This window comes from Eucalyptus grandis, chromosome 8 (genome assembly GCF_016545825.1).
Source record: "Eucalyptus grandis isolate ANBG69807.140 chromosome 8, ASM1654582v1, whole genome shotgun sequence".
Taxonomy (NCBI): domain Eukaryota; kingdom Viridiplantae; phylum Streptophyta; class Magnoliopsida; order Myrtales; family Myrtaceae; genus Eucalyptus; species Eucalyptus grandis.
This window is the reverse complement of record NC_052619.1, coordinates 72,739,207-72,762,536: the sequence shown is the minus strand read 5'-3', so window position 1 is coordinate 72,762,536 and position 23,330 is coordinate 72,739,207. Positions and strand designations below refer to the sequence as shown.

General features: G+C 39.7%; 1 protein-coding gene and 2 long non-coding RNA genes across 17 annotated transcripts; 2 read left to right on the top strand and 1 right to left on the bottom strand.

The window, feature by feature from the left end:
* Positions 1-8,112: 8,112 nt before the first annotated feature.
* Positions 8,113-10,587, top strand: LOC104416011 (lipase-like PAD4). Its single transcript, XM_039300664.1, has 4 exons — positions 8,113-8,173; positions 8,257-8,593; positions 8,752-9,468; positions 9,589-10,587. The coding sequence occupies exons 1-4, from the start codon at positions 8,154-8,156 to the stop codon at positions 10,360-10,362; spliced, it is 1,848 nt and encodes a 615-aa protein (XP_039156598.1). The 5' UTR covers positions 8,113-8,153; the 3' UTR covers positions 10,363-10,587.
* A 1,990-nt stretch (positions 10,588-12,577) lies between these two features.
* On the bottom strand, positions 12,578-13,936 carry LOC104417945. The gene is made up of 2 exons (XR_005545800.1): positions 13,665-13,936; positions 12,578-13,065 (listed from the first exon to the last, which is right to left on the bottom strand). It is a non-coding gene; the product is annotated as an uncharacterized LOC104417945 (long non-coding RNA).
* A 2,857-nt stretch (positions 13,937-16,793) lies between these two features.
* Positions 16,794-22,609, top strand: LOC120287633. Of its 15 annotated transcripts, none has more exons than XR_005545791.1 (10): positions 16,795-17,043; positions 17,166-17,369; positions 17,477-17,867; positions 18,003-18,217; positions 18,735-19,051; positions 20,440-20,893; positions 20,991-21,087; positions 21,159-21,276; positions 21,387-21,673; positions 21,762-22,609. It is a non-coding gene; the product is annotated as an uncharacterized LOC120287633 (long non-coding RNA). The 15 variants fall into 15 exon arrangements; XR_005545799.1 differs by having other exon boundaries at positions 16,795-17,369; positions 21,159-21,272; positions 21,387-21,477; positions 21,623-21,673; XR_005545798.1 differs by having other exon boundaries at positions 16,795-17,369; positions 21,387-21,477; positions 21,623-21,673.
* Positions 22,610-23,330: the final 721 nt, after the last annotated feature.

Genomic DNA, 23,330 nt, shown 5'->3' with positions numbered 1-23,330 from the left:
CCCTCACCGACCATACACAAAGGGCCACGAAGCACTCTCCATGACCCTTGCAGGCATTGGGCAAGGGTCACAATTCTCAGTTAGTGGCTAATGTGGGTCCCTAGGCCTCGACTATTGGTTGATGGCCTCATTGGCCCTTAAAAATAAAAAGAAAAGGAAAAAGAAAAAGAAAATAAAAAATTAAAAAAATGTAAAAATGTGGATCTTCAGCTTTAACCATGCTACATACAATAGTCGGTGTGTATGTCAACATTATTAAACTAAAACTGGTCAAAATGATTATATTGGCAAATTGTCAAAATTTTTAGGATAAAATATGCTCAATTGAATTGTTTTATAACTATATTGGCCTCCAAACAACAGATTTAAGATATTTTAGACAATCATCTCGCTTATAGAATATAAAACAGACAATGTTTAGCATAAAATGCTAAGGAAAAATCATGAAATTTGTAAAACTTAATGACACCACTGCTAACTATTTTAAAAATCTAATTTAATAGATGAATGTGCGATTTAATATGAACGTACTCTAATAGACTTAATTAATTGAAGCATAAATCAAGCAGGTTATTTTTTTGGTCAAAAAAACTTTTCTTCATTCAAGAACAAAGTTCGTAGAACATACACTATAAGTCCCTAAACATTTCCAAAAGGGATTGTTGGGTAGGCATAGAAATCCAACTAAGAGGAACGTTCCCTTTCTGATGGGCTTTCACAATCCAGTTCACATCTACATCTCGATTTATTTCTCATGGACAATGGATTACTATAGCTCCTTTCAACTGGGTCATCTAACTATTACACTCCTCGATGAGGTTTCAAATGGCCCATGCGCTTTGAGCTTTGCCTGATAAGCACTCCAAAACTGATATGTTACTTGAGATCACTTCCTCATCCCCTAGTGGGGTATATAGTAGTAAGATAAATAGTAGTTGGGACAGTAATAATTGCAATACTTCATGTATAGATAGGGGCATTCTCCCCTTATTTGTATTGTCAAACATTTGAGCAATAGAAGTGAGTAAGTGAGTGGTCAATCTTTGGGAATAAGGTTAGGCTTAGGACCCAACGAACTAGCGGAAGCCTATGTTGCCGATGGTCTCGATCTCAAGTGTCGGCCTGTGACAAGTCATATCGGATCACAAGTAGAAGAAAGCTTTTTCAAAGTAATCAAGGAGCATATCAAGTGATCAAGAGAATGTCGAACCAAGGGACTACCATTGTTGCTATCGTTGTAAAGCTTCCCCAGAGAAGATTGTTTAACAGAAAGACACCAGCGGTAGAGCTGAGAGGATGGTCTTCTCAACAAATGTCATGTCCGCTCTCAAGGAGAGGTTCGCTAGAGTGAAGGTTGCCATGGTGAAGTTCATGGACGGACTCGATGAGGCAAAAGGGCAAATCAACAAGGTTGAAAAATGCTTCGCCCCAAATTCACAACTATCGTGAATCAATCCACGGCCCCCTTACATTTTAAAGACAAATCCCTTGAGCCACAATCAAGACTTTCAAGATGAAAGTCCTAGAGCTTAAAAAGGACAACTCCCACAAAGCCAAGGTCGAAGCTTCGAAGTTTAAGGTCTAAAAGCTCAAGACTGAACTAGTGTTATGCAAGACTAGTATAGCAAACGTTGCCATACCTATTCTAGCGGCACACAAGGTGGATATGTCGAAGCTCTAGTAGTTTAAAGGCAACCAATCCACTAAAGAGGTGAACAGCTTCATTTGAAACATGGAACAATACTTCGACACCATTGGCATTCAAGATGAAATGGCCAAGGTAAAAAACGTCTCTATGTTCCTAACTGATAATGTCATGCTTTGATGGCAAAATAAATGATGATGAGGCCGAGGATAGTGCCAATCCCATCAACACGTGGAATGATTTTGTCGAAGAATTTTGAGATCGCTTCTTTCCCGAGTTTGCCCAACAAAGCTCCATAGCAAACTTCATTGCCTTGAACAAAAAAAGCATGATTTGGGAAAACATGAAGGAGTCCACTGAACTCAAGCTCCAAATTCCCAACTTAGGAGAGGATAGAGCTCCTGGAGCATTCATTGATGGTTTGAAGCCTTGGGACCAACTCAATCTAAAACAACAAGATGTTTGACGTATCTCGAAAGCACTCATCTTAGCCAAGTCTCCTGCTAGATTCTAAAAACCTGAATCTCCCAAGTCCAATGGAAATGAGTGGAGAATGGATCACCTCCATAATGAAGACAAGTAAGGCAAATTTACCCATGGTCGAAAAGATCAATGGGAAAGATCATGGGTAGAAGTTCCTTTCAAATGACCCACCAAAGATGGAATTGACCCAAAGGTGACTCTCACAAAGAAAGGGAAAAGAAGCCACCACCATTGCCTTACTTCTTTCTCGATGGTCCCCATGGTCGCGAGATTGCCCAAAGAAGAACAAACTCATGACACTGCTCACTATAGAAGAGGAGAAACCAAAATAGGAGAAGAGAGAAGTGTGGTTTGGAACCGTAGAGATTCTCAACTTCGTAAAGACTCAAGCTCCACCCAAGAAACCTCCAAGTACTAATTTGTCATTCGTAGATGTCAAGGTTAGGAACACAAAATTTTATGCCTTGGTTGAATGAGGGCGGTCTAACGTGTTCCTGTTGAGCAAAGCTATGAAGAGTTTGGAATTTTAAGTGGAGCCAACGGGACATCAATTTAAAGAGGTCAACTTGGAGGATGTACCAGCTATTGGCATTGCTGGAAACATGGAACTACACATTGGTGACTAGAAGGGAAAATTCAATATTGAGGTAATCCCCTTGATGAATATGATCTTATCTTGGTTTGGAATTCTTTTATAGTGTGAATGCCATGATCGACACGAGAAACAAGGCAATCATTATCACTAACCCAAAATGGCCATGGGTGTTACTAATGATATTTGGGTTGACAAAGACCAAGAGCATCTCCAGAATACAGCTATGGATTGAGAAGCTCATGGTTGAGTCGAGAATGAAGCCACAACCTTTAGAGGAGCCGAAGGTGGATTTGGGGCAACCTACGCCAACTCCATCTCTATCCATCCTCAAGTAATTTACAAGTTGAGACAAGAAGATAGTTTAACTCATTTACACCCTTATTTCAAGCATAACAAAAAACAGGGACGCAATAATATTCCCTTAAAATGCACAGAAGTGCCCTAAGACAGAACCAGAGCACCGAAGCCCCAAAAGGAAAGAGACCTAAACACCCAGTGTGAGAAGACTTAAAAAATCTTACGCGACACCCTCAAACTATAATGCCCCTCATTATGCAAAAAACCGATTAAATAACCGGCTTTTAGCTCGTCATTTGCAACAATAGAGCGCAATGTCAGCAAGCAACGCAGCGTGGCTCACAGCAAACTTCCTCAATTGCACATCCAGCAGGTCAACGACTCTAAAGGATCAAAGACTTACAATATGAAACGCGAGCCACATTACCGCACATTTCGCCGTACTGCAGGCACAAACAGTAACAGAACCATAGCGAAGCGCGAAGTAGAGTTCGTGAAGCTTACAAAGAAGCGCGACAGAGGGACCTGCGCCAGTAGAGGTGAAACATGCGTGTAAGCGAGACATATACGCCAGCAGAGATCTGTGTCGTTTTCCTACATATCAGCTTAGCTGACATTTCTCTTTTTTTTGTTCTTCTTCCTCCTTTTACTCCCGCCATTGAGCGACACTGTTCATCGGCTTCTTCGCACGGACTCGCTGGGCCACAGTTCACCTGCGCTCATCCATGGCCACCCAGACCTCCTACACCACACCACGAGCTCTGACAAACCCTCCGTGACTGTGGGCAGTCGTCGGAATCATTGCCGGCAGTCTTTGCCAAGACCCCCATTTCCAGTTCCAGTTTTTCAAGCTTCAAGAAGGCACCTTCGCTGGCCATTACCTTTGTAGATCCATTTTGTGCCCGGGCGACGACAAAATGAGCCCAAGCTCTCTCTCTCTCCCCAATGGTCGACCTCTATTAATGGAGGTTCACCCGCGATTGAGGCGCGCAATCTCACGTTTGGGGTAATCTCCTCTTACCCTGGACCAAACAGAACCAAGATTCAGTTTCGCACATGCTCTTTGGGCTCAAACTCACAGATTCACCGTGAAAATCAAATCATTTTGGCTTCAAAACTCTTGATTCGGACCATTTTCAGTCCTCGAAACTCTCAGAACTTGAACTTCTTTCTGGTGAGTCTCACTAAAATAGTAGACGAGGAAATGCACCAAGACCCATCATCACTTTTTCAACCCAGGACGAGGTGTTGATTCCCAGAGCAAGAACAGCCAAATTGCCCTCTCTTGACACCCAAAAGTACTCATGTTTTCACATGCTGGCCACGAGGGGGAATAATAAGGGTGATACGCTCTATTTTGTTTGTGAAAACATCTTTTTCCAGCGTTTGTGTAGGGTATTTGAGCTAAGTATCGACAGGATTCTAGACATATTTACCTGAGTCGATGGCAAGGGAATTAATTGCCACGTGTCAGACTCTAGGTGTAACGCATTAGACTTGGAATTTAAGGGGAATTAGCACTAAAGCCCACGCAAGAATAGCTAGCACGAAATGGGCATAAAAATAGGAAGCTGTTATTTACTTGATGGGCAAGTCATGCAAGTGTCATTGACAAGTTAGGAAACCGTTACTTATAGATAAAGTTGCCAAGAAGAAAAGGAAAACGTGAGGAATGCTAAGAGTGGCGTCCAAGGAGAAATAACCAATTGATGGCTACCAGTTCACCTTATAAATACCCAACCTATTCAACGAAGAGCCCCCGAAAACACAATTATCTTTATTTTATTGCATTTTAGATGTAATTGTTAAGATTCTCATTGTTAATTAAATTCTGACGTATCTTTATATGGTTCATCATTGTCGATTAAATTCCAGTGTTGTTCCACAAGCTCAGCCCCATTGATTGAATTTCGGCGTTGTGTTTCCTATTTAGAGATATTGCTATTGACCTTATGGGTCCAATCTGATTCCAAGGTCAATCCGAGACCAACCCATTATTTTCTTACTTCATTTTTTATATTCCTTGAAACACCAAATATACTTTTTCAAATTACATATCTATCATCGATGCGACATTAAGCAACCAAATTATGAACACCGGCTCATATCAAACATAAATCTAAGATAAAATATATAGAATCTTTTGTTGAGTTATGTTTGAGAGAAGGGTCAAGAGAGGCGAGTGATTTCATTAGCTGAGGTATGCTTGTGAGGTGAGAGAGGAGAGGCCAGGGTGAGCAATGAAGTGGTGAAGAGGGTTTCTAATTTTTTTTTGATTGAATCTGGGCTAGATTCCTACTTTATAATTTACACAACATAATTGCATAAGAAAAAACATAGTAGAGGCACAATGGTTTAAAGTTGACAATATATTATATATGATGTGTAATAAGATATATACATAATATATACATGGTTAACCCTTAAGTCCGATGATTGAGGACAAAGCTGCACAATGCAAGGTCCAAGGGTTCCAAGAACAAGGACCAGCCCAGTCCACTTGAGAACCGAACTAGGACCAACTGATTGGACTAGTTCAAAGTTGACCTTGAATCAATGCTCACCCCTAGTTGATGGTGGCTTGTCACGATGAAAGTGAAATGAGAAGAAGAAAGGGAAAAAAAATGAAAATATAATAATTGGAAGAACAAAATGATGTGCAATTATTCTATTAGAATTTAATGTGTCAATTCTCATATATATATTTATTCCACCGTAGGTGAGGCCTCACCAGCCCTCCCTTAGATTTGGGGCCAGAGTCATGCTCTCCCCTCACTAGGGGTTGCCAAGCACTCACTCGAGGCTAGCGAGGTCAATGGGCTTCAAGAAGGCCCAAGCAACCTCCGCTAGCCCTTCCCAACATTATGGCAGCGGTCACAATGGCCTAGCCAAGCCTCGGGTGGGTTTGTGCTTTTCTTTATTTAAAAAATACAAGTAAAAATTAGCTCTTTATTATTATTATTATTATTATTATTATTATTATTATTATTATTATTATTATTATTATTATTATTATTTTATTAATTATTATTAATATATTATTTTGAACTTTAACCAACTATACAAAAAGAAGGAGATCCCAGATCCAAAACTTACACTCAAAAGACAAACTAGTCAATTGAGTGTAAATTAGCTCTTTATGTTAATCTATTTTTATAATAATTTTTTTATGACATGTTGGTTGGTGTACATCATCGCCCCACGTCTTAAGAATAAAATAAGACATGTTAATATTTTCCATTAGCTAAATTTGATGAGTAAACAAAATGACTTGATTGAACTAATTTAATAAGTTTTGAGATTTTAATACACTTTTTGCAAGTCTTAAAGCTCAGTTACACTTCCATGATAAGTTTTAGAATTTTTAATGAACCTGGCCCAAATATATTTGTATAAACATGGAATCAACTTGGTCAAGAAGGCACAGTGGAATTCAATCCACACGAGTGTAGCTGTCCTTTTCCATCTTTCCTTGGTCAACTGTGATACCTCATAGGAGATATTTTATTGACGTACTTCATACTATAAAAGTCCAAGTCAATAACATTTTTACTCTTGACCGCATCTTCAATACATAAATAATTTTCCTAATCCGTAAGATTTGTCTTTAACTTTGAATCGGTCCTTTAATGAGTTCAAATTCAAGACATATCTTAATATTATATTGTATTATCTTTAAGGATAACTATTTTTGCTTTGTGCTTTCTGTTTATTATAATTCGGAAGCTTTGGATAGCTACTGCCTGGCTATTTTCTTCCTCGGGTCCATAAATTGCTAGGTCCCCCTTGTCTCAGCCAGTCGTTCACAATTGGTACACTTGGCAATCACCTCACTTGTTTCCAAGGGATCCTTTGACCGACCCAAGGCAAGCCACGGTCATAAACCTCCGTGGTGAACACCGGGGAATTTATTTATTTATTTATTTCAAAAGACGGGTTGTTAAGTCGTAGAAATTTTGTGGAATTTACGTGTGTTAAAGTGCATGAATTCCTTCGACCCAAGAAAAAAACGTGTATCAATTCCTTCTCGAGTCATAACTCTTTTAGATAATGATGATATCAAACATCACATCATGGTTTATGGATATGGTTAATAAGCAATAATTGTATATTATATTCGTTTATGGGTTTGGTATTCAAGAGTGTTCTATTTTTTGTTGAATGTTTAATAAATAATTTACTTTCAACTCATATAATTTCGAAATATTTGAATTATTATATGACAAAGGGAAATTATCAACAAGAATACATAATAAGAAGAAATTGTATAAATATTTATGGAAAAAGAAAAATAGTTTCATACTTGGACATAATGCATGTCATAGAGAGGAAGATCCATGGATTCATAAAAATCTTCTTTATTTGTGTAAATTAGAGGGCTGAATTATAATTGTTGTTGTATAATTAACACAACTAGCTATTTCACATTCTCTATCTTCCTCATCTCTGGAAATCAACGTCCAATTTTTAGGAAGATCCAAGTCTTGGCACGACTTGAGCTCACCAAGAGAAATCCAATTACAAGATTGCCCGGAAAAGGTACAAGCAAAAGCAACTCTCTTGAGCATAGTGTTTCAAAAGAAGGGTCTTCGGCTCTTCGGCTTTGAGAGAACGTCCCTCAGAAATTGCGAATGGAAAAATCAATTATAGCTTGACTACACTAATTTGAGTTACGTGATTGGCCAGAAAAAGGTACAGGCAAAAGCAACTCTCTTGAGCATATGGTGCTTCAAAAGGAGGGTTCTCGGCCTTTCGATTCTGAGGGGATGTCCCTCAAAAATTGCAAAAACCCTTGAGTTTAAAAAAAAAAAATCGAAATACAAGTAGTGTTTAATAAAATGTATTTTGAAAACATAATGAAAAATAACTTTTGACTTCGCTGGTAAAATTGGGGTTTTCGATAAGGGTTTTCTTAATTAAGAAAGTTGAGGGAGAAGACAAAAGATTACAGCTGCATTCGGACAAGATACTTCCACACGGCAGATAAATGTCGATCTGTCCGAAGAGGACCCGCATTGCTGGCCCACGCTCAGTCCCTCCTATATAACACCGCCTCCTTTACTTATATCCAAACCATAATTCCACCGTCTAGACTCCATTTCGGTGCCCATTCGACGAGCAAAAGAGGAAACCATGGACGCCGAAGCTTCACCGTAACAGCCTCCTCCGTTCTCCTGCCCTATTTTCGCTTTGTTTTGTTCGTTTTTCTTTATGTGCTTCCTGTTGTTTTGGAAAGGTTTGAGACGAGCGAGATGTTGGGGACTTTCCTGGCGTCGACGCCGCTGCCGAAGGAGGCGTGGAGGGTGTGCAGCACTGCGAACGCGATGGGGTGTGGTGCGTTCGTGGTGGAGCAAGTCGGGGGCGTGGGCTACGTGGCATTCTCTGGCATCCAACAGCTGCCAGTGCCCGATTGGGATCCGAACCGCAGCATGCTGGTGCCACTGGATGCAGCGAGCCACGGGCCGTTTGCGCTGCTGAAATGCCACTACGACGGCGAGGAGCCGGTCATGGTCCACGCCGGACTGCTTCACCTCTTCCTTCATTATCATCCGCGCCCTGATCTTCAGAGCCAGGTTAGCCATTTTTGCCGTTCTTGAGATGTCCCCGCTCCAGTAATTCGGAATTCTGTAAACCTCTGCATCCAAATTTCGGAAGACTGTAAACCGATGCCTGTGGTTTGCAGTTAACAAGCGCTTTAGCTAATTTTAAGAAATCCTGAATATGTATGCAGATTCATAGTCTGCTGGCTGAAACCAAGTTAATAGTGATCACGGGCCATTCCATAGGAGGATCAATCGCCTTCCTCGCTGCTCTTTGGCTCCTCTCCTACCTCAAATCCATCTTCCCACCCATCTCAGTCCTATGCATCGGTTTCGGCTCTCCTTTCCTCGGTAACAAGTCACTTTCCCGAGCCATCCTTCGTGAAAGTTGGAGTGGCAGCTTCTGCAATGTCATGTCAACGCACGATATAATGCCAAGGTTATCTCTGGACCACTCACTTGTTCCGACTCCCCAGTGGCAAGCCCTCATAAGATTTTGGTACACGTATATGATGTCACCGAACTCTATAAATTTCGCTAACCTCCAATTAACTGAAGAAGACAAAGCCTGGTTATTTTACTTGGCTGTGGCCAACATGGAGCGCCTGGTGCATGCTGAGGAAGGCTCGGGAGGGAGGTCATTTTGGCCATTTGGGAATTACTTGTTTTGTTCAGAGGAGGGTGCCATTTGTTTGGACAACGCTGTATCGGTCAACAAGATGATGCATTTGATGCTAAGGATAGGCTCTCCAAATTGTATCACTGAAGAGCATCTTAAGTATGGGCGATATGTTGAAAGACTACCTCATCAGTCTTTGAAAAGAAGCTTTATGGAAGGAGATCTCTCTGAATCAAGCTATGAAGCAAGTCTTTCGATGGCTTTGAACTCTATGGGGGCATCTCGACAGGTAGGAACACAACACCTTAGATCATCAAGTGATCGCGATCTATAAATGTATTGATCTAGACTTTTTATTCCTGGGTGCAATTCTCCTGAGTTTAAAGATTCGTTGATCCCTACTTTGCAGTTATCAATTGCGCCGATTGCAAAAGATTGCTTGAAGATGACGAGGCGAATGGGGCGCTCACCAAACCTAAAAGCTGCCAATTTAAGCATTAAGCTATCCAAAATTGCTCCTTACAACTTGGAGATACAGTGGTATAAAGCTTGTTGCGATGATTCCAATGAGCAAAGAGGATATTATGATTCTTTCAAGCATAGGGGGGCCTCAAAGAGAGAGTTCAAGATAAACATGAACAGGATCATGCTTGAGGCCTTTTGGGATGGTGTCGTACGCATGATGGACAGGAATGAGCTCCCACACGATTTGCACAAAAGTTCAAAATGGGTAACCGCATCACAAGTCTACATGCTTCTTGTGGAGCCATTGGACATCGCAGAGTATTATCGGTCGGGGATGCACCACAAGAAAGGCCACTACATAAGCAATGGAAGAGCAAGGAGGTACGAAATTTTCGATCAGTTGTGGATAGAGAGAGTTTGTAGAAAGAAACTGGGCAATAGGAGGACTAGGTATGCAGGCTCGACACAAGACTCTTGCTTCTGGGCAAGGGTGGAGGAAGCAAAGGAGTGGCTGGATAAAATCAAGAGGGACAGCAAACCAGCAAACCGGGCTCCTCTTTGGGATAGACTCATTGAGTTCGAAACTTATGCAATGAAGAAGGTTGAAGGATTAGAGGTGTCTACTGATGTTGTGGCTAAGAATTCAAGCTTTAGTCTGTGGTTAGAAGGCTGGAGAGCATCGAAATCACAGATTTATCCCCTTAAGGACATCAATTGACGAGGCATCGAGCTCCTGCCCTGGCCGAGAAGTGGCCATCCCTTTCTAATCCAAAAGCTCGGCTTCCATAGCCATGGAGGAGCCATTGCCTCGAGATCTAAAGGATTGACACCTCCATGGACACAAGACTTACTTCCTGTATATGCTTCTTTGACCTTGTACACCACTCAACCGGGGATTAATTTATCGTTATAGTGTACTATTACAATAGAGCAAGATTTCCTATGGTGCCGGAGACGGAGGTGGGTTATAAGTATGTCGAACCTTGGCAGACAACAATCTTTTATGTACAAATTAATATGCTGATGATAAAACTTAATATGATGCACTTGGGATGATATTATGCAGTTACAACAATTCTCAAACTTTCTCATCGATGGACCAAAGATGCCTGAGGGACTGCTGAGTGATGCGAAGATAGTAAATCTAATTCTGCGCTTTGAACAAATTCAAGTTTTCATGCTTTTTTGGAATGTTAATGAAGTGGTCATGTCCTGGACTAATAAGGTATCAACTTCGAATGCTCATGACATCTGCCGGAGGCAAAACAAGGTAAAAAAAATTTTCAAATCATTCTAAGGGCAACCAATTGACTATAGCGAAACATTGGATATTTAAGCATCGAATCATACCTTTCCATTCTGTGATCGATGTTCCTAGCAGGTCCATTAAACCATCTCCAGGCATCAAACACCCACCAAAGCATTATCATACCTAAACAATCAACTGGTTCATAGTTGAATGTGTCCCAAGTAATGGGATATAGAGTCGGCAGAGAAAACACCGAGCAAGTATAGCACATCCATAGAAACACTATCAAACGGATTGGTCTACTTGCCTTGCCCAAGTAAAACAGCCCAGGTTTGAAATTCTTCTCTTCTATGACCATCCTCGCAAATATCGCGACTGCATATCCTCTGACCCATCCTATCGTGCATTTGTAAGTTATGGCAGTGAAGACTATATTCACTTTCAATATTGGAATTCCAAGTAGAAAGCAGATGGCTGTGTAAAGCCACGCTGCATTAGATGGGACTTTGTGCTTCGTTTGCACTTTTTGCCATACCAAGAGTTGCGACCTAAATTTCGGATACACCACTTAGGGTTTAGGCTAATGGACTACTAAGTTTTATTTCATTTTTGCATTGGACCGACGGTGAGCATTGATTCGACGTGAGATTTTTCACATATTCAGGTAATATACACCGAGGGACATATTTTTGGGGTAAAAATTAACCCATTTTTTATGCAAAAATTTAGGTGTCAACACTAAGACAATGCATATACCTGAAGAGAGCCGCAGTGAACGGGTTACGTATCGATAGATAGAGTACCTGAAACTAAGCATAACAAAAGAAAAGGTGATGGAAACCCACCTAAAAAGAATGAACCATGTAATGAATAGCAAGATGATTGCAACAGGAGTAGTGCGACACCTCCCATGGAATGCATCATAGAGTATTTGAGCAGGAATGAACACACCAGTCATATCATTGGCCGGATCATATAGATAGTCAAAAGTTCTGAAAGTGTCAGCATGTAAAATATAGCATAATACAGCAGAAGCAGTTTCAAAAGCAAATCAAAGGATAGATTTAATAAGAATGTTCAGAAGAAGGGGAAAAAAAGTATATGTGCTTCTTCCCCTGCTCTCTTGTACAAATTTAGACATACTACGTCAGCGACTTCAATATTGGTAAAAGGTAGTGGAATGGAGTTTCGTGGCCATGTGAGATGTGGCTTAACAACAAAAAGTCTACTAATAACTTAGGGATCCATGAGAGGTAAAACTGTGTGTTCACTCTTCCGGAGCTACAAATTTTTTCCTTATTAAACTTGGTACTTCATTACTTCCAACAAAGAAATATTTTCACTTAATAAATAGATATGAAGAGTTCCTTACCTGAATGCTGAAAGCAAAAGCCAATATATAGGCCCATTGAAACACTGAAATGATCCCTAGACTGGTAACAATGGCAATGGGACCGTTCTTGTCAGCGCCTTTAGTTTCTTCAGTTTGATGCACAGCTGCATCATTCCCGCAAAGTGAATACTGACTGATAAGAAAAGCTAGAATTACCGCATAAGGTTTGCTTGATATCGCAGTTGTTTCAGCCATTTCAAAATGGCTAAACACAAAAGACGCTGACTGTGTAGTCAGTGCTAGGAGTGGAAGCATTATAACTATGACAATTCCGCCAACTAACTAAAGATAAAGGAAATGAAGCTTTGATTAGTAATTGAAATTAATCTCATAGGTCACTTAATGGTCCACACAAACTATTAATACATTAAGTTTCTAATAGAAAATGCTCGAGTTTTTTAATACACCTGCCACCACATTGAGATTATTTCGATGAAGGCAATTACTTCAAGCATGAATGTGTCAGAACCACTTTGGCGCAAGGTAGCTGGCATCTTTGTTTGTGCCAGTGCACAATAATATGATGCGCTGAAGGGTTTGTGATCCTGCATATGCCTCCCGAAACCACTCATGGGATCAATTCACTCACCATGATAGATACTTCCAAGCAGTAATGCAACATGAAACAGAACAAGAAGCAAACAGAATATGGAATCCTCCAGAGTATCGATGCCAAATGAGGCCTACATGGCTTCAAGTCAAGTGCAACACCATGAAGCAATTGGACCCCAAGTGGGACTGGCAAGATGGGCAGCCCAAAAATAAAGGGAACCAGTCATCTATTAAAAGTTCACAGAGATAAGATCGTTAAAAATCTCAGAAAAGCGTGAACTTCTTCAAAAGAAGCCCTACAATTAGCATAAGTAAAACCTATAGCAAGGAAAATGAAGCATTTAGTACTTTGGAGGAGGTTGTTCCCAACTTCCTTCTATAAAGTGTTCTTGCTAGTCTTCTTGGGTCAGTTCTGCTATCGTCTCTTGAAATTGAAGAGCAAAGAATCTCCATAAGGTTCAAATTTGCCAAACATTTCAGCTAAGCAAAGAGCTTTGCAGTTCAGAATTACACCAGCATAACTTCGAGTATCCTTTCTGTTTGTTTTTCCAAAATTCATGTAAGATGTTTTGGCTAGAGGAGTCTATTTTAGACCGAAAACCGTACCCTTCTTTTAAGCAAGATAGATCATGATGCTCAGATAAACAATCCTTTTTGTTAAGAGTAATGACACCACCTGCATAACTTTTAAACAAGTTCTTAAGTATCAAAAGATACTGCACAAACAAACTATCCTAAGTTATCACCGAAAACTTCAAAGATAATACCGGATCGACAAACAAAGATGACAAAAGATATAAAGGAGAACAAGTGACAAGGAACAAACTGGGAAAGAGGAGCAGATTTCAGCCATTGCGATCCCCACAAACCAAGTGAAGAATGAAACCACAACCCAGGCGATGGCAAGAACGTGTCGTCCTCGTGGGAAAAGACCGAAAATTGCGCGCGAGGACACTGTGATTCTGAGTCGGAACGCGAGGTTTGGTGATCGTAAATGAGGAATAGTATTTGAGAAGGAGGGAATAGAAAGGGTCGAAGCTGGAAGACAAGGTGATGCCCCGAGAGGGCCAAGCAAGTTCGGAGAGCCATCGCAGTAAAAGTGGAGAAGGATCGGCGCAGACGTCGACGTTGACTGATTTTCTTTTTCGCGAATTTTCTCCCACTTTTCATTTATCTATTTGTTTATTTTATTTATTTATTGACTTTCTAAAGGAAAGAAATATAATAATCTTCATTTTTTTTTCTCTTGAAGTACTTTGGTTGCGAGCTTAATGTGGAAAAAAAAAACGACCATATATTTCGTGCAAAATTACGGCTGGCCTTCGCTTGGAAAGGTCTTGTATAAAGTCGCGTATTAATTTGGATATGATTTTTAATTATATTAACTACACCCAACTTGTCTTCCTAAATAAAAGAAAATGAATAATTTCATGATAGTAATTTGTCGACCCCAAATGATTAATTGCTCTTTACTTTATTATTAATCCTGGCTTGCCAATTAATCCAATGACTAAGGGTGAATGAGTTGTTAGCCAACAAAACGAAAAAGGAAAAAGAATAATACAATTTTCAGAATTGGCAAAAAATTAGAGATTTTTTTACACAATGAAATTCAAAACTGTGATAAAGTCATTTGACTACCAATTCGAAATTTGTCCTCCTCAAATCACTCATATGAATTAGGAGCTCTTTGAATAGATTTGTTACTCATTGCGATTTGAATGATTTTGCCATAATTTATTGAGGTTTCCATCGTGTTCTCATGGATAATTGCATTTTAGGGGTTGTATTGAAATACTTGTGGAAGTTTGCATTTTCCATTCTAGAACATTATTATGATATTAGATATTCTCATATCAACACAACTAAATGAGTTAGTAAAGAAATGACTTCATCAGACAGATAATGAACTTACGATACCTTTGTTTGGGGAAAAGCCTTACCATAAAAGAAAATTCTTTTGAAGAAATCATTTTATAAGAAAATGGTAAATTCTCCCTCATTTGGCGATATGTGATCGAAAATATTTTTTGGTGTTTGAATCTCATTTAGAAAATGATTTCAATTTCGTGAATAACCTTTGATCTAACAATTTACCAAATTAGATTTTGTTTTTTTCTCAACTTTTTTTTTCAATTTTTTGGCCTTTTTTTTTACGGCCCAAATTTCTTTTTAGCTTTTCATTTGGTAAAAATTCTAAATAAGAGCCAAATGTGCTCTCATTTTCTTAAATGAGAGCCCAAAATGAACCTTATTTTAAGTAAAGATCTGAAGTAGCCATATTAATCCCAAAGAAATTTTTAAAATGATTATGCTTGTTTCAAATAAGAGCCTACCCTCGCTAGCTCATTGATCAGTAAAATATTACAGTCGATCAAAGATATCATTGTCCAAACATAAATTAAATTGGATTAAAAAAATTTTAAAAAAAAACTTTTTAAAAAAGGAAAACATGGGTGGGAGGGAGTGCCTATGGCCACGGCCCGACGAAGGCTGGCACAATCACTGGCACTTGGGCGTGGACTAACGACCCTCATCGATTAGAGATGAGGGCTAGTAGGCCCTTGCCAAAAGCAAGAGAGTGTGATGACCCTCTCCAAGATCTAGGCAAGGATCGCCGGTCCTCGCCCAGCGCCTTCGGGCCTTGCCCTAGATCTAGAGTTGCTAGGCAAGGGTCGCCAAGCTTGCACAAGGATCAACAACCCTCACCCACTCCAGGGCAAGGGCAGGTGACCTTCCCTTAAATCTAGGAGAGGGTTGCCGCCCTCTCCTTCTTCCAACGATGGGGCATTGGCCCACCTATATTTTCCTTTTTATATGTTTTTTTTATGAAAAAGAAATAGTAGAAAAAAATGAAAAATTTAAAGATGAAATTGTTATTTTGGGTTTAGACCATTCTTTGAGATTATTAGGAACACTTTAAGCCCTTATTTAAAAGGAGATCCACTTCATTGTTTTATTTGAAAAAATGATAACACTTCAAATATTTATTTGAGACATATTCATTTTATGCTTCTATTTAAAAAGATGATGACACTCCGTATCCTTATTTAAAATTTTCACCTTTAAAGAAAAGCAAACCCCTCTCTCCCGCCCTCACGCTCATGCTCTCAAGGCCTGTGTTGGTTCGGTTTTGGGAAAATGCATTTGGAAGAATGCAAATACCTTTGAAGTAAAGGGGTTTTTCAAAATGCTAGACTATTTGGTAAACTATAACCGAAAAGTGCTTTAAAGGAATGTAAGACTATTTGGTAAACATAGATTTGAAAAGCTCTTTAGTGTGACAAAATTAAGTTTTTAGTTTTAGTATTTTTAAAATTGCAAAAAAAAACAATGACTATATAATATTTTACATTTTTATGTTGAGAAAAATGTAAAAGATATATAATTGTAAATTTATTTAAAAATTATATTAAAAGAATTTGATTATAGATTAGATGTAAAACTCAACTTTTGGCCTAGGATTCTTTTAGGTATGTTTTCAATTTTGAATATTTTTTTTTAATTATTATAGTATTAATCATTTTTGTTAATTAATTATCATTCTAGTGTATTGATAAAAAGTTTGGCTATTGATTGTCAAAAGATAAAAATGACAAAAAAAGGTGAACCTAACATTTGCAAATGGTTTTTATTATTTTTTAGAAAAATAAAAATAAAATCTAATGAAACTCGTCGCCGATTAATGACGGTTGGGAGATGGGGAAGATGATCGATTTAAAAAGAAGAAGAAGAAGTCAATAATAGAGATAGACTTGCATTTCTAAAATGCTGAAATCCCAAAGCGGTCCCCACCTACTTTGAGCCTTCAGCATTTCAAATGCCAACATTCGGCTAAGGACACATTTAAGTTGAACCAAATACCTCAATTTTTTCCTAATGGGTTTCGGGGTTGAAAGCCTTTAGGAATGCTTAACCAAACGGGACCTGGGTCCAGTCCTCCCTCTCTTGCGCAGCCTGCCAGCCACCAGCCCACCACTGGCCCGCCACCGTGGTCTCGCCGGCTGGCTGCCATCCACCGCTCAAGGTGCCGTGCTGGAGTTCCGTCTCTATGGCTCTCTCTCTCTCTCTCTCTCGCGCAACCAACACCACGGTCTTGTGTTTCGCCATCTGGTCGCCGTCCACCGCCCCCAACTTCGCGCTCGAGGCACTGCTCCCGTTTTGGCTCGATTTTCTTTCGCGGGTCCGACGCCTCTGATTTCGCCGTACGGCTCCTGTTCTCGTTCTTAGTCTCGTTTACAAAGACTGTCTGTTCTTGTTTTCCACATCATTCGATTTTGGCGAAACAAATGTGATTCATTTTTTTTCGCGAGGACCCGATTGTAAGAGTCGAGAACAGTGGGAATCGAGTGGACGTTAAGAGCTTGCCGGTCTCCGTTCTTTTCTCCCTTCTCGTCTGAAGAGTGACAAGCCAAAACCAAAAACCCATGGACAAGAGCATTGAGTTTGTGTTAAATCTTCTCATTCTAATTTAAAATTTTGGGTGAATTACCTGTTAAATTCTTCACATTGGTCTGGCTTCAGGAAGTTGGTAATTCTCTCTTTAACTGATATTGTAACACACTTTCTTTCGTCAATCAACGCATCTGGGGCTCACATTCGGTTTAATTTGAATTCGATATATGCGCTCCTATGCAGACATGCCTGAGCAGAGGTAAAAGGGTTTTACTCTCCTCCACGTCACATGCTGAGCGTCTGTGGGTTTAGGATCTTGATTGATTGTCCCCTAGACCTGTCTGCTCTCGCTGTTTTCGCCCCCAAACCTCCCGGGTTTTCTAGTGCAAGATGAAGAAGATATGGAACATTCAGTTGATGAGTCCGATGGCTGTGAATCTGGGAATGAAGAGAGGGAGAATACTGAGAAACCCATGACTGCAAAGGCTTTGATTCGTTCCAAACCGTGGTACAAACCTGTGGCGAACCTGCACTTGTGGAATCCCTCGTTCATCAATGTAGTGTTGAACACTCGAGCCCTGCTGGAATGCTCGGGTCGCCTTTTCTTACTTGAGCGAAGGGCTTCTCAGTGAAGGTAATCTTCATCTCATTGATTGAATCTGGAGTAATTTTTACGTATACGGTTGAGTGTTAGTTTAATTATCGCTTGGTCTTGGGCTTGTGCATTAAACGATTGTGACTTGCTTAAAGATTTGTGCTTTTACATTAGGTATATGTAACCGAGGCAGCAGCGAAACTTGGGAAACTTATGATGGAGGACCTTGTTTCGATGCATGAGGAATTCAGGTAGTTGTATGGGTCTAAAGAATCCAGTAGTCCTCACTGGATGAAGTGGTAGGAGCTGGAATCACGTCCTTCTGCATTGAAGGAGATAGTATTGGGCAGTGATGGGATTGAGCTTGGTGGATGGATCCCATTATATAGGTAAGGAACAGCCCTTTGTGTAGTAGTTCTGTTCTATAGCTAAATGGCATACAAGATGTGGCTTGATAGTTTATCATGGCTTAGATCCTCATTGTAACTATTTGCGGAACTCAGGGTACTGGTTCTTCTACTTCACCCCTCCCTTAGTCCGGATAGACCCCAAACTTTTTAGCAGCAATTGGCTTGGCGTGCCTTTAGAAGATGCTATAATCTCCCGAGATGGGGCTTATATTTTGATGTTGGGAGTTCTGTCCTGCAGCCAAGGCTTAAAATGCCTTTTCTTGTTAGATGAATTTCTTGATTGGTCACGCATCTCTTTATTAAATGCGCAAAGGCTCACATCTTGTGGTCAGAAGCTTCAGCCATTGAAAATTATGAATTATTGGCGTCCTTTCATCTTCCAAGGTGTTACCACACTTGTTTGCATATTACACCTTACTTTTCTTCCAAGAAACTGCATTTTCGTTTGTTTAATAACCTTTTAAGAGATAGTGATGAAGAGTGCCTATCAATGCAGCTGACATAGAGGATTGTGTTAAGAAGGTTCAAAGACTTGAATATGCGGAAGTGGCATGCTACAATGGCACATTAAGTATCAAACCAATCAGCTCTGGGTTGGAAGTAGGAGTGTGTAATTGGACGATAAGATATCCAGATGGAATGATAGGATTTGTCTTGAGCTTTAAATTTGTTCCTGGTCATGTTTGGAGTTTAATTATAATGCTCTTTGATTGTGTGATGTGCTGATATATTCAGATTTTTCGTCTCTGGATAACTTGGAAACTGCCAACAAGGGGAGTAATTACACTACTCTTGAGGATTCTTCACTTCGAGGTATCATGTTTTTTTGAGTATATCTCCTCTTGGGTTGTGAATACTATGGCCAAATGCATCATTATATAATGTAATGCCATTTGATTCTTCTGGCTCTTTATTTTTCTAATACAGTAGATTTTGACAGTTCGCATCTATGAAATTGAGTTGTGAGTTTACTGTGATGAAACCAATGATTTGGAGGAGCTCTTACTTCATGCAGATGAGAGCTCAGAGGAAATGGAGAAATTGAACTTTATATGCTCCTGTGCAGTTGATGCTTGTTGGTATTTGCGGAAGTGTGTGTTTGATATGTATGCAAGTGAGTGTTTTGTGTGTGAACTATCGAGAGAGCAAAAGAACTAAGAACAATATGGGTAAGAAATGATTGGGCAAAGTAACAATATAGAGTGGCAGCAAGGGAGCACAAGGGAACAAAAGAAAAATTTTATTATTTAGTTGTAGTACAAAGGGAAGGGGAAGGAGCTTACCTTATTGATCTACCCCTCAAAATGGAAGACCACAAGCCTATTTATAGGCCTACATCACCGACTTCTTCATGCAAAAATCTCTGCCCAAGTCAGAGATTTTCTTCCCCTTAGTCAGCTTGTAAACCAACTTTCAAGGGGAAATATCTCTGCAATTAAATATCTCTGCAAATTGCAGAGATAACATTGTAGTCTATTTTACATAAATCTAGTGTACTTTAGAGATTTCCTTTACTGCCAAAGTCAGGATTTTTCTTATAGTATCTTCTAGTTGATTCTAGAAATTGGATCAGGAATTTAACAATGCTGTTAAAGCTGGTGGTTCAGCACACATTCCTCTAGGATGACTTGGAATCATCCTACAACTCTTGGAGCAGATATCTATTTGCCTGGAATCATCACATTATACAGTACTCCATTGGCTTGCAATTAAAATTTATACTGTGACATTGGTCTTCTCTTACTTCAGTGGATATCAGATAAAGCTGATGCTACAATCATAAAGTTTGATTTTCACTTGAAATGAATGTAATGATGGTGATAAAAAAGCCCGAACTATTTGTGTTCCTATGTGAGAATTTTATCTTTTGGATGATGAAAATTACCTTGACTGAACTATATCCTTATGTTGTTTCTTTAGTTGCACCTTCCAAAAAGTCAGGTGATCAATTAGTATGCTACGTTTAAACCCTCTGCAAAATCCCTGAACAAGCTATAATCACTATATTTGGCACTTTGTCCACATCAGATGCCCTGAGTGTGTCTTCATCTGGTTAGGATTTGATGGTGTTAGTTAGTTCTATTGGCTGTCACCTCATTTTAGCTGTAAACCAATCTTACTTTGATGAGACTTGCTGATTCTGAAGATTGTATATTCTGTTTACTTTTCGTGCTTGTGTGATGGTTTTACAATGTAACCAGGTGGGAACTCCTTTTGCACGTTTGAACAGCAGTGTGATCTTGTGCTTCAGAACCACAAAGAGCTACAAACATAATCCTCCTATTGTTTTGCTGGATAAAAATCACTGGCTGTGGTCAACCTGGTAGTGTTATCTCCTAGGTGATCATGCAGGTCTCAGTATTTTATTTTTTGCAATTGCTTTTGCGAATTAGAGTCCTGGCCGCTCTCACTGCTGCACGTGAAGTTTATGTCCAATGTACTTCCTGAATAAGATATTCCGGAATGAAAAAGGCAATCGATATTTTCAGAAAAATGGTTCTCCAGAGTTCTCTGTCTTATAAATAAAAAGAGTCCTTGTAATACCATTTGTTCTCTCCATAGGTTCCCATATTTGTTATCTGGTCAGTAGCAGAAGAGTTATTGGCATATACCAACATAATACCCGAGTGGGTGTGCAAACAAAGGCAAGAAAAGGTATATAACTGAGGACATATGATTTATATATGTCTCCAATTGATTGTTTACATCCCTACTAAAAGAAGATTTTTTGTTGATTTTATGTCCTTCACAGTTGTTCTCTGGCGAGCCATTATTTGCCCATGCCGAGCTTTTGAATGGAGAAAGGCTGCAAGTGTATCCTGCAATTTACTCGCCTAAGCTATTGTAAGGTAACCTTTTCTTTTGACTCTGCAACTTGTCACATAATCATATCCTCTGATTGCTGTTAGAATGTGTGCAGACTTCAATGACAGGAGCCGTGCATTGTATTTTGTCCTTACTGGAGTTTTCGACTTGGCCCAGCTGTTCATTTGCTCAGACGCTGGCATGGAGATGAAAAATCATTACTCATCTGGTAGGTGCTAATATATTCTATCACTCATCTGACAACAAAAAGTGCTTCTCTCTTTCCTATTTTTTCAGCAAATAAAGCCATTCAACGAGCAGAACCTTTTTGTTCAATTTGCAGGATGGCATGGATAGTGATATAGCTCTCTTGCCTTTTGATCCAAAGTAGATGAAGATGAAGGTCCTTCGATGTCATTTCTTTCAGGAGTAGTGTAAGGACTGCATTAGCTATTTCGCCGTTTCTTCATGAGACTGAACTACTCCACCGGTCCAATTGCTTTGCATTCATGCATGTACATCAACTATAAAAATATTATGCTTGCACATTTTATCTCACGGATCGACCTCACTTGTCAGTTGAAGAAGGTTCAACCTTTAATCCATGTATTGCAACCAAAGTTTGTTGTGGTAACATCACCTAACCTTCCATCCACTCTTTTTCTAATGATGGTACTGCAGACTGATAACTTCTCTGTTCTTGCATTTTCTGTTGAAGATGGTTACCTGAAGATTTTAGGCAGCAAACCATATCACCAGTCACAGACTGATACTCACTCCTTCACTTCTCTGTGAACGAGACATTAAAGCTGCCTACCCTGAAGGAAGATTTAGAACTAGAAATCACAGCAGACTTGATCTCCCAATTACGTTGGAAAAACTTGAACGACCAAAATTTGAGCATCACAAGAGTGAAAGGAAACCTTGTCATGAGAGAAACCAGAAGGCGGATTCTACCTAGCAGTGAGCCATCCTGCTCAAAAAGTGAACCCCCGTTGCTTTGGGGGGCTCCAGACTTGCAGAGGCTCCTGGGTTGTTTATCAGAGATGGGTATTGGCGGATCTCTACAAGAAGACAGTGTCACAGATGGATCAAGCGATGCTTGTATCGTGTGCATCGACGCTCCTAGTGAAGCTTGAAATTAGGAGCACGAGCACTTTAATTAGTGCTGCAAATGAGGAGTTGGCTTTCCTCATTAGGGATGCCGTGGACAGCATCCTGGATGGTACTTGATCTCGTGTCTTATCTGTACTCTTTGACTTAGAAATGAGCTAACCAAAGAAGTTGCTTCTCGGCATAATGTTGTTGGGGGTTACATTGATGCTGGAATGTTTTGATTTATGCTTGGAGAGCAAGAGATATACTGAAAGCCAGCATGCACATATCTGTGAGTGGACCACAAGTCAGTGTGGAAACATAGAATATATTGCTAAACACACCATGGCATGGCTGACAGGTTGAAATATGAATATCAAAGATCTGGCAATTTGGTTTCTTTCGGGTGATGTCGTGGCTCAAACCGTGCCTGAATCCAAATGTTAAGTACCAGTCTCGATTGAAATTCAACTTAACTTTTTCAGTAGTGTTCTGGCAATTCCATTTGATCAATCCGGTATCATGAATACATTGTTAGGACACCTCGAACATGAGCTGCCCTCATGATTCCCACATTTAAGCGCATAATTACTCTTTCGGATGTTATGAGTGTCTTGTGGATTGCCCTGATGATTCCTGCATTTAAGCGCATAGGAACTCTTTCGGATGTTATGAGTGTCTTACCAATTACCGGACGCATTGCAATACTCGTTCCAATTTGACCAGCAGACGATATGCAAGTGCATGGGTATGGAAATGAGTTGAAACTAATCAAGTTCTCAACATCTCCGAACCCCATTTAGGTCTAAATGCGCCCTCGATTTTGGTTTCGAGGTCCCCGTAGAAAGTCCTGCTGGGCACGAGCCGCATAGGGTTCACTTGGTAAATCTCCCAACACTGGGACCTAATTGACTCCGCTATTTAAATGTCCTCATTTTATGATTTCGTCGCACTTCAAATCGAAAGCATAACATCTTCTCTTGAATGTGAACTTCATAATTCATCATAAATTTAAACAATATGTTCGGCCAAGCCAAGTTTTGTTTCCGACGGTCTTGGCAAAGGTTTCAGATTCATTTTTATGATTGAGTTTGGATTTCAATATTGAAAATGAAAAATAATACAAATGGTTCTTAAACTTTAACTCATTATTCAATACCGACTTGAATTTTTAATTTATTTAAGAAAATTC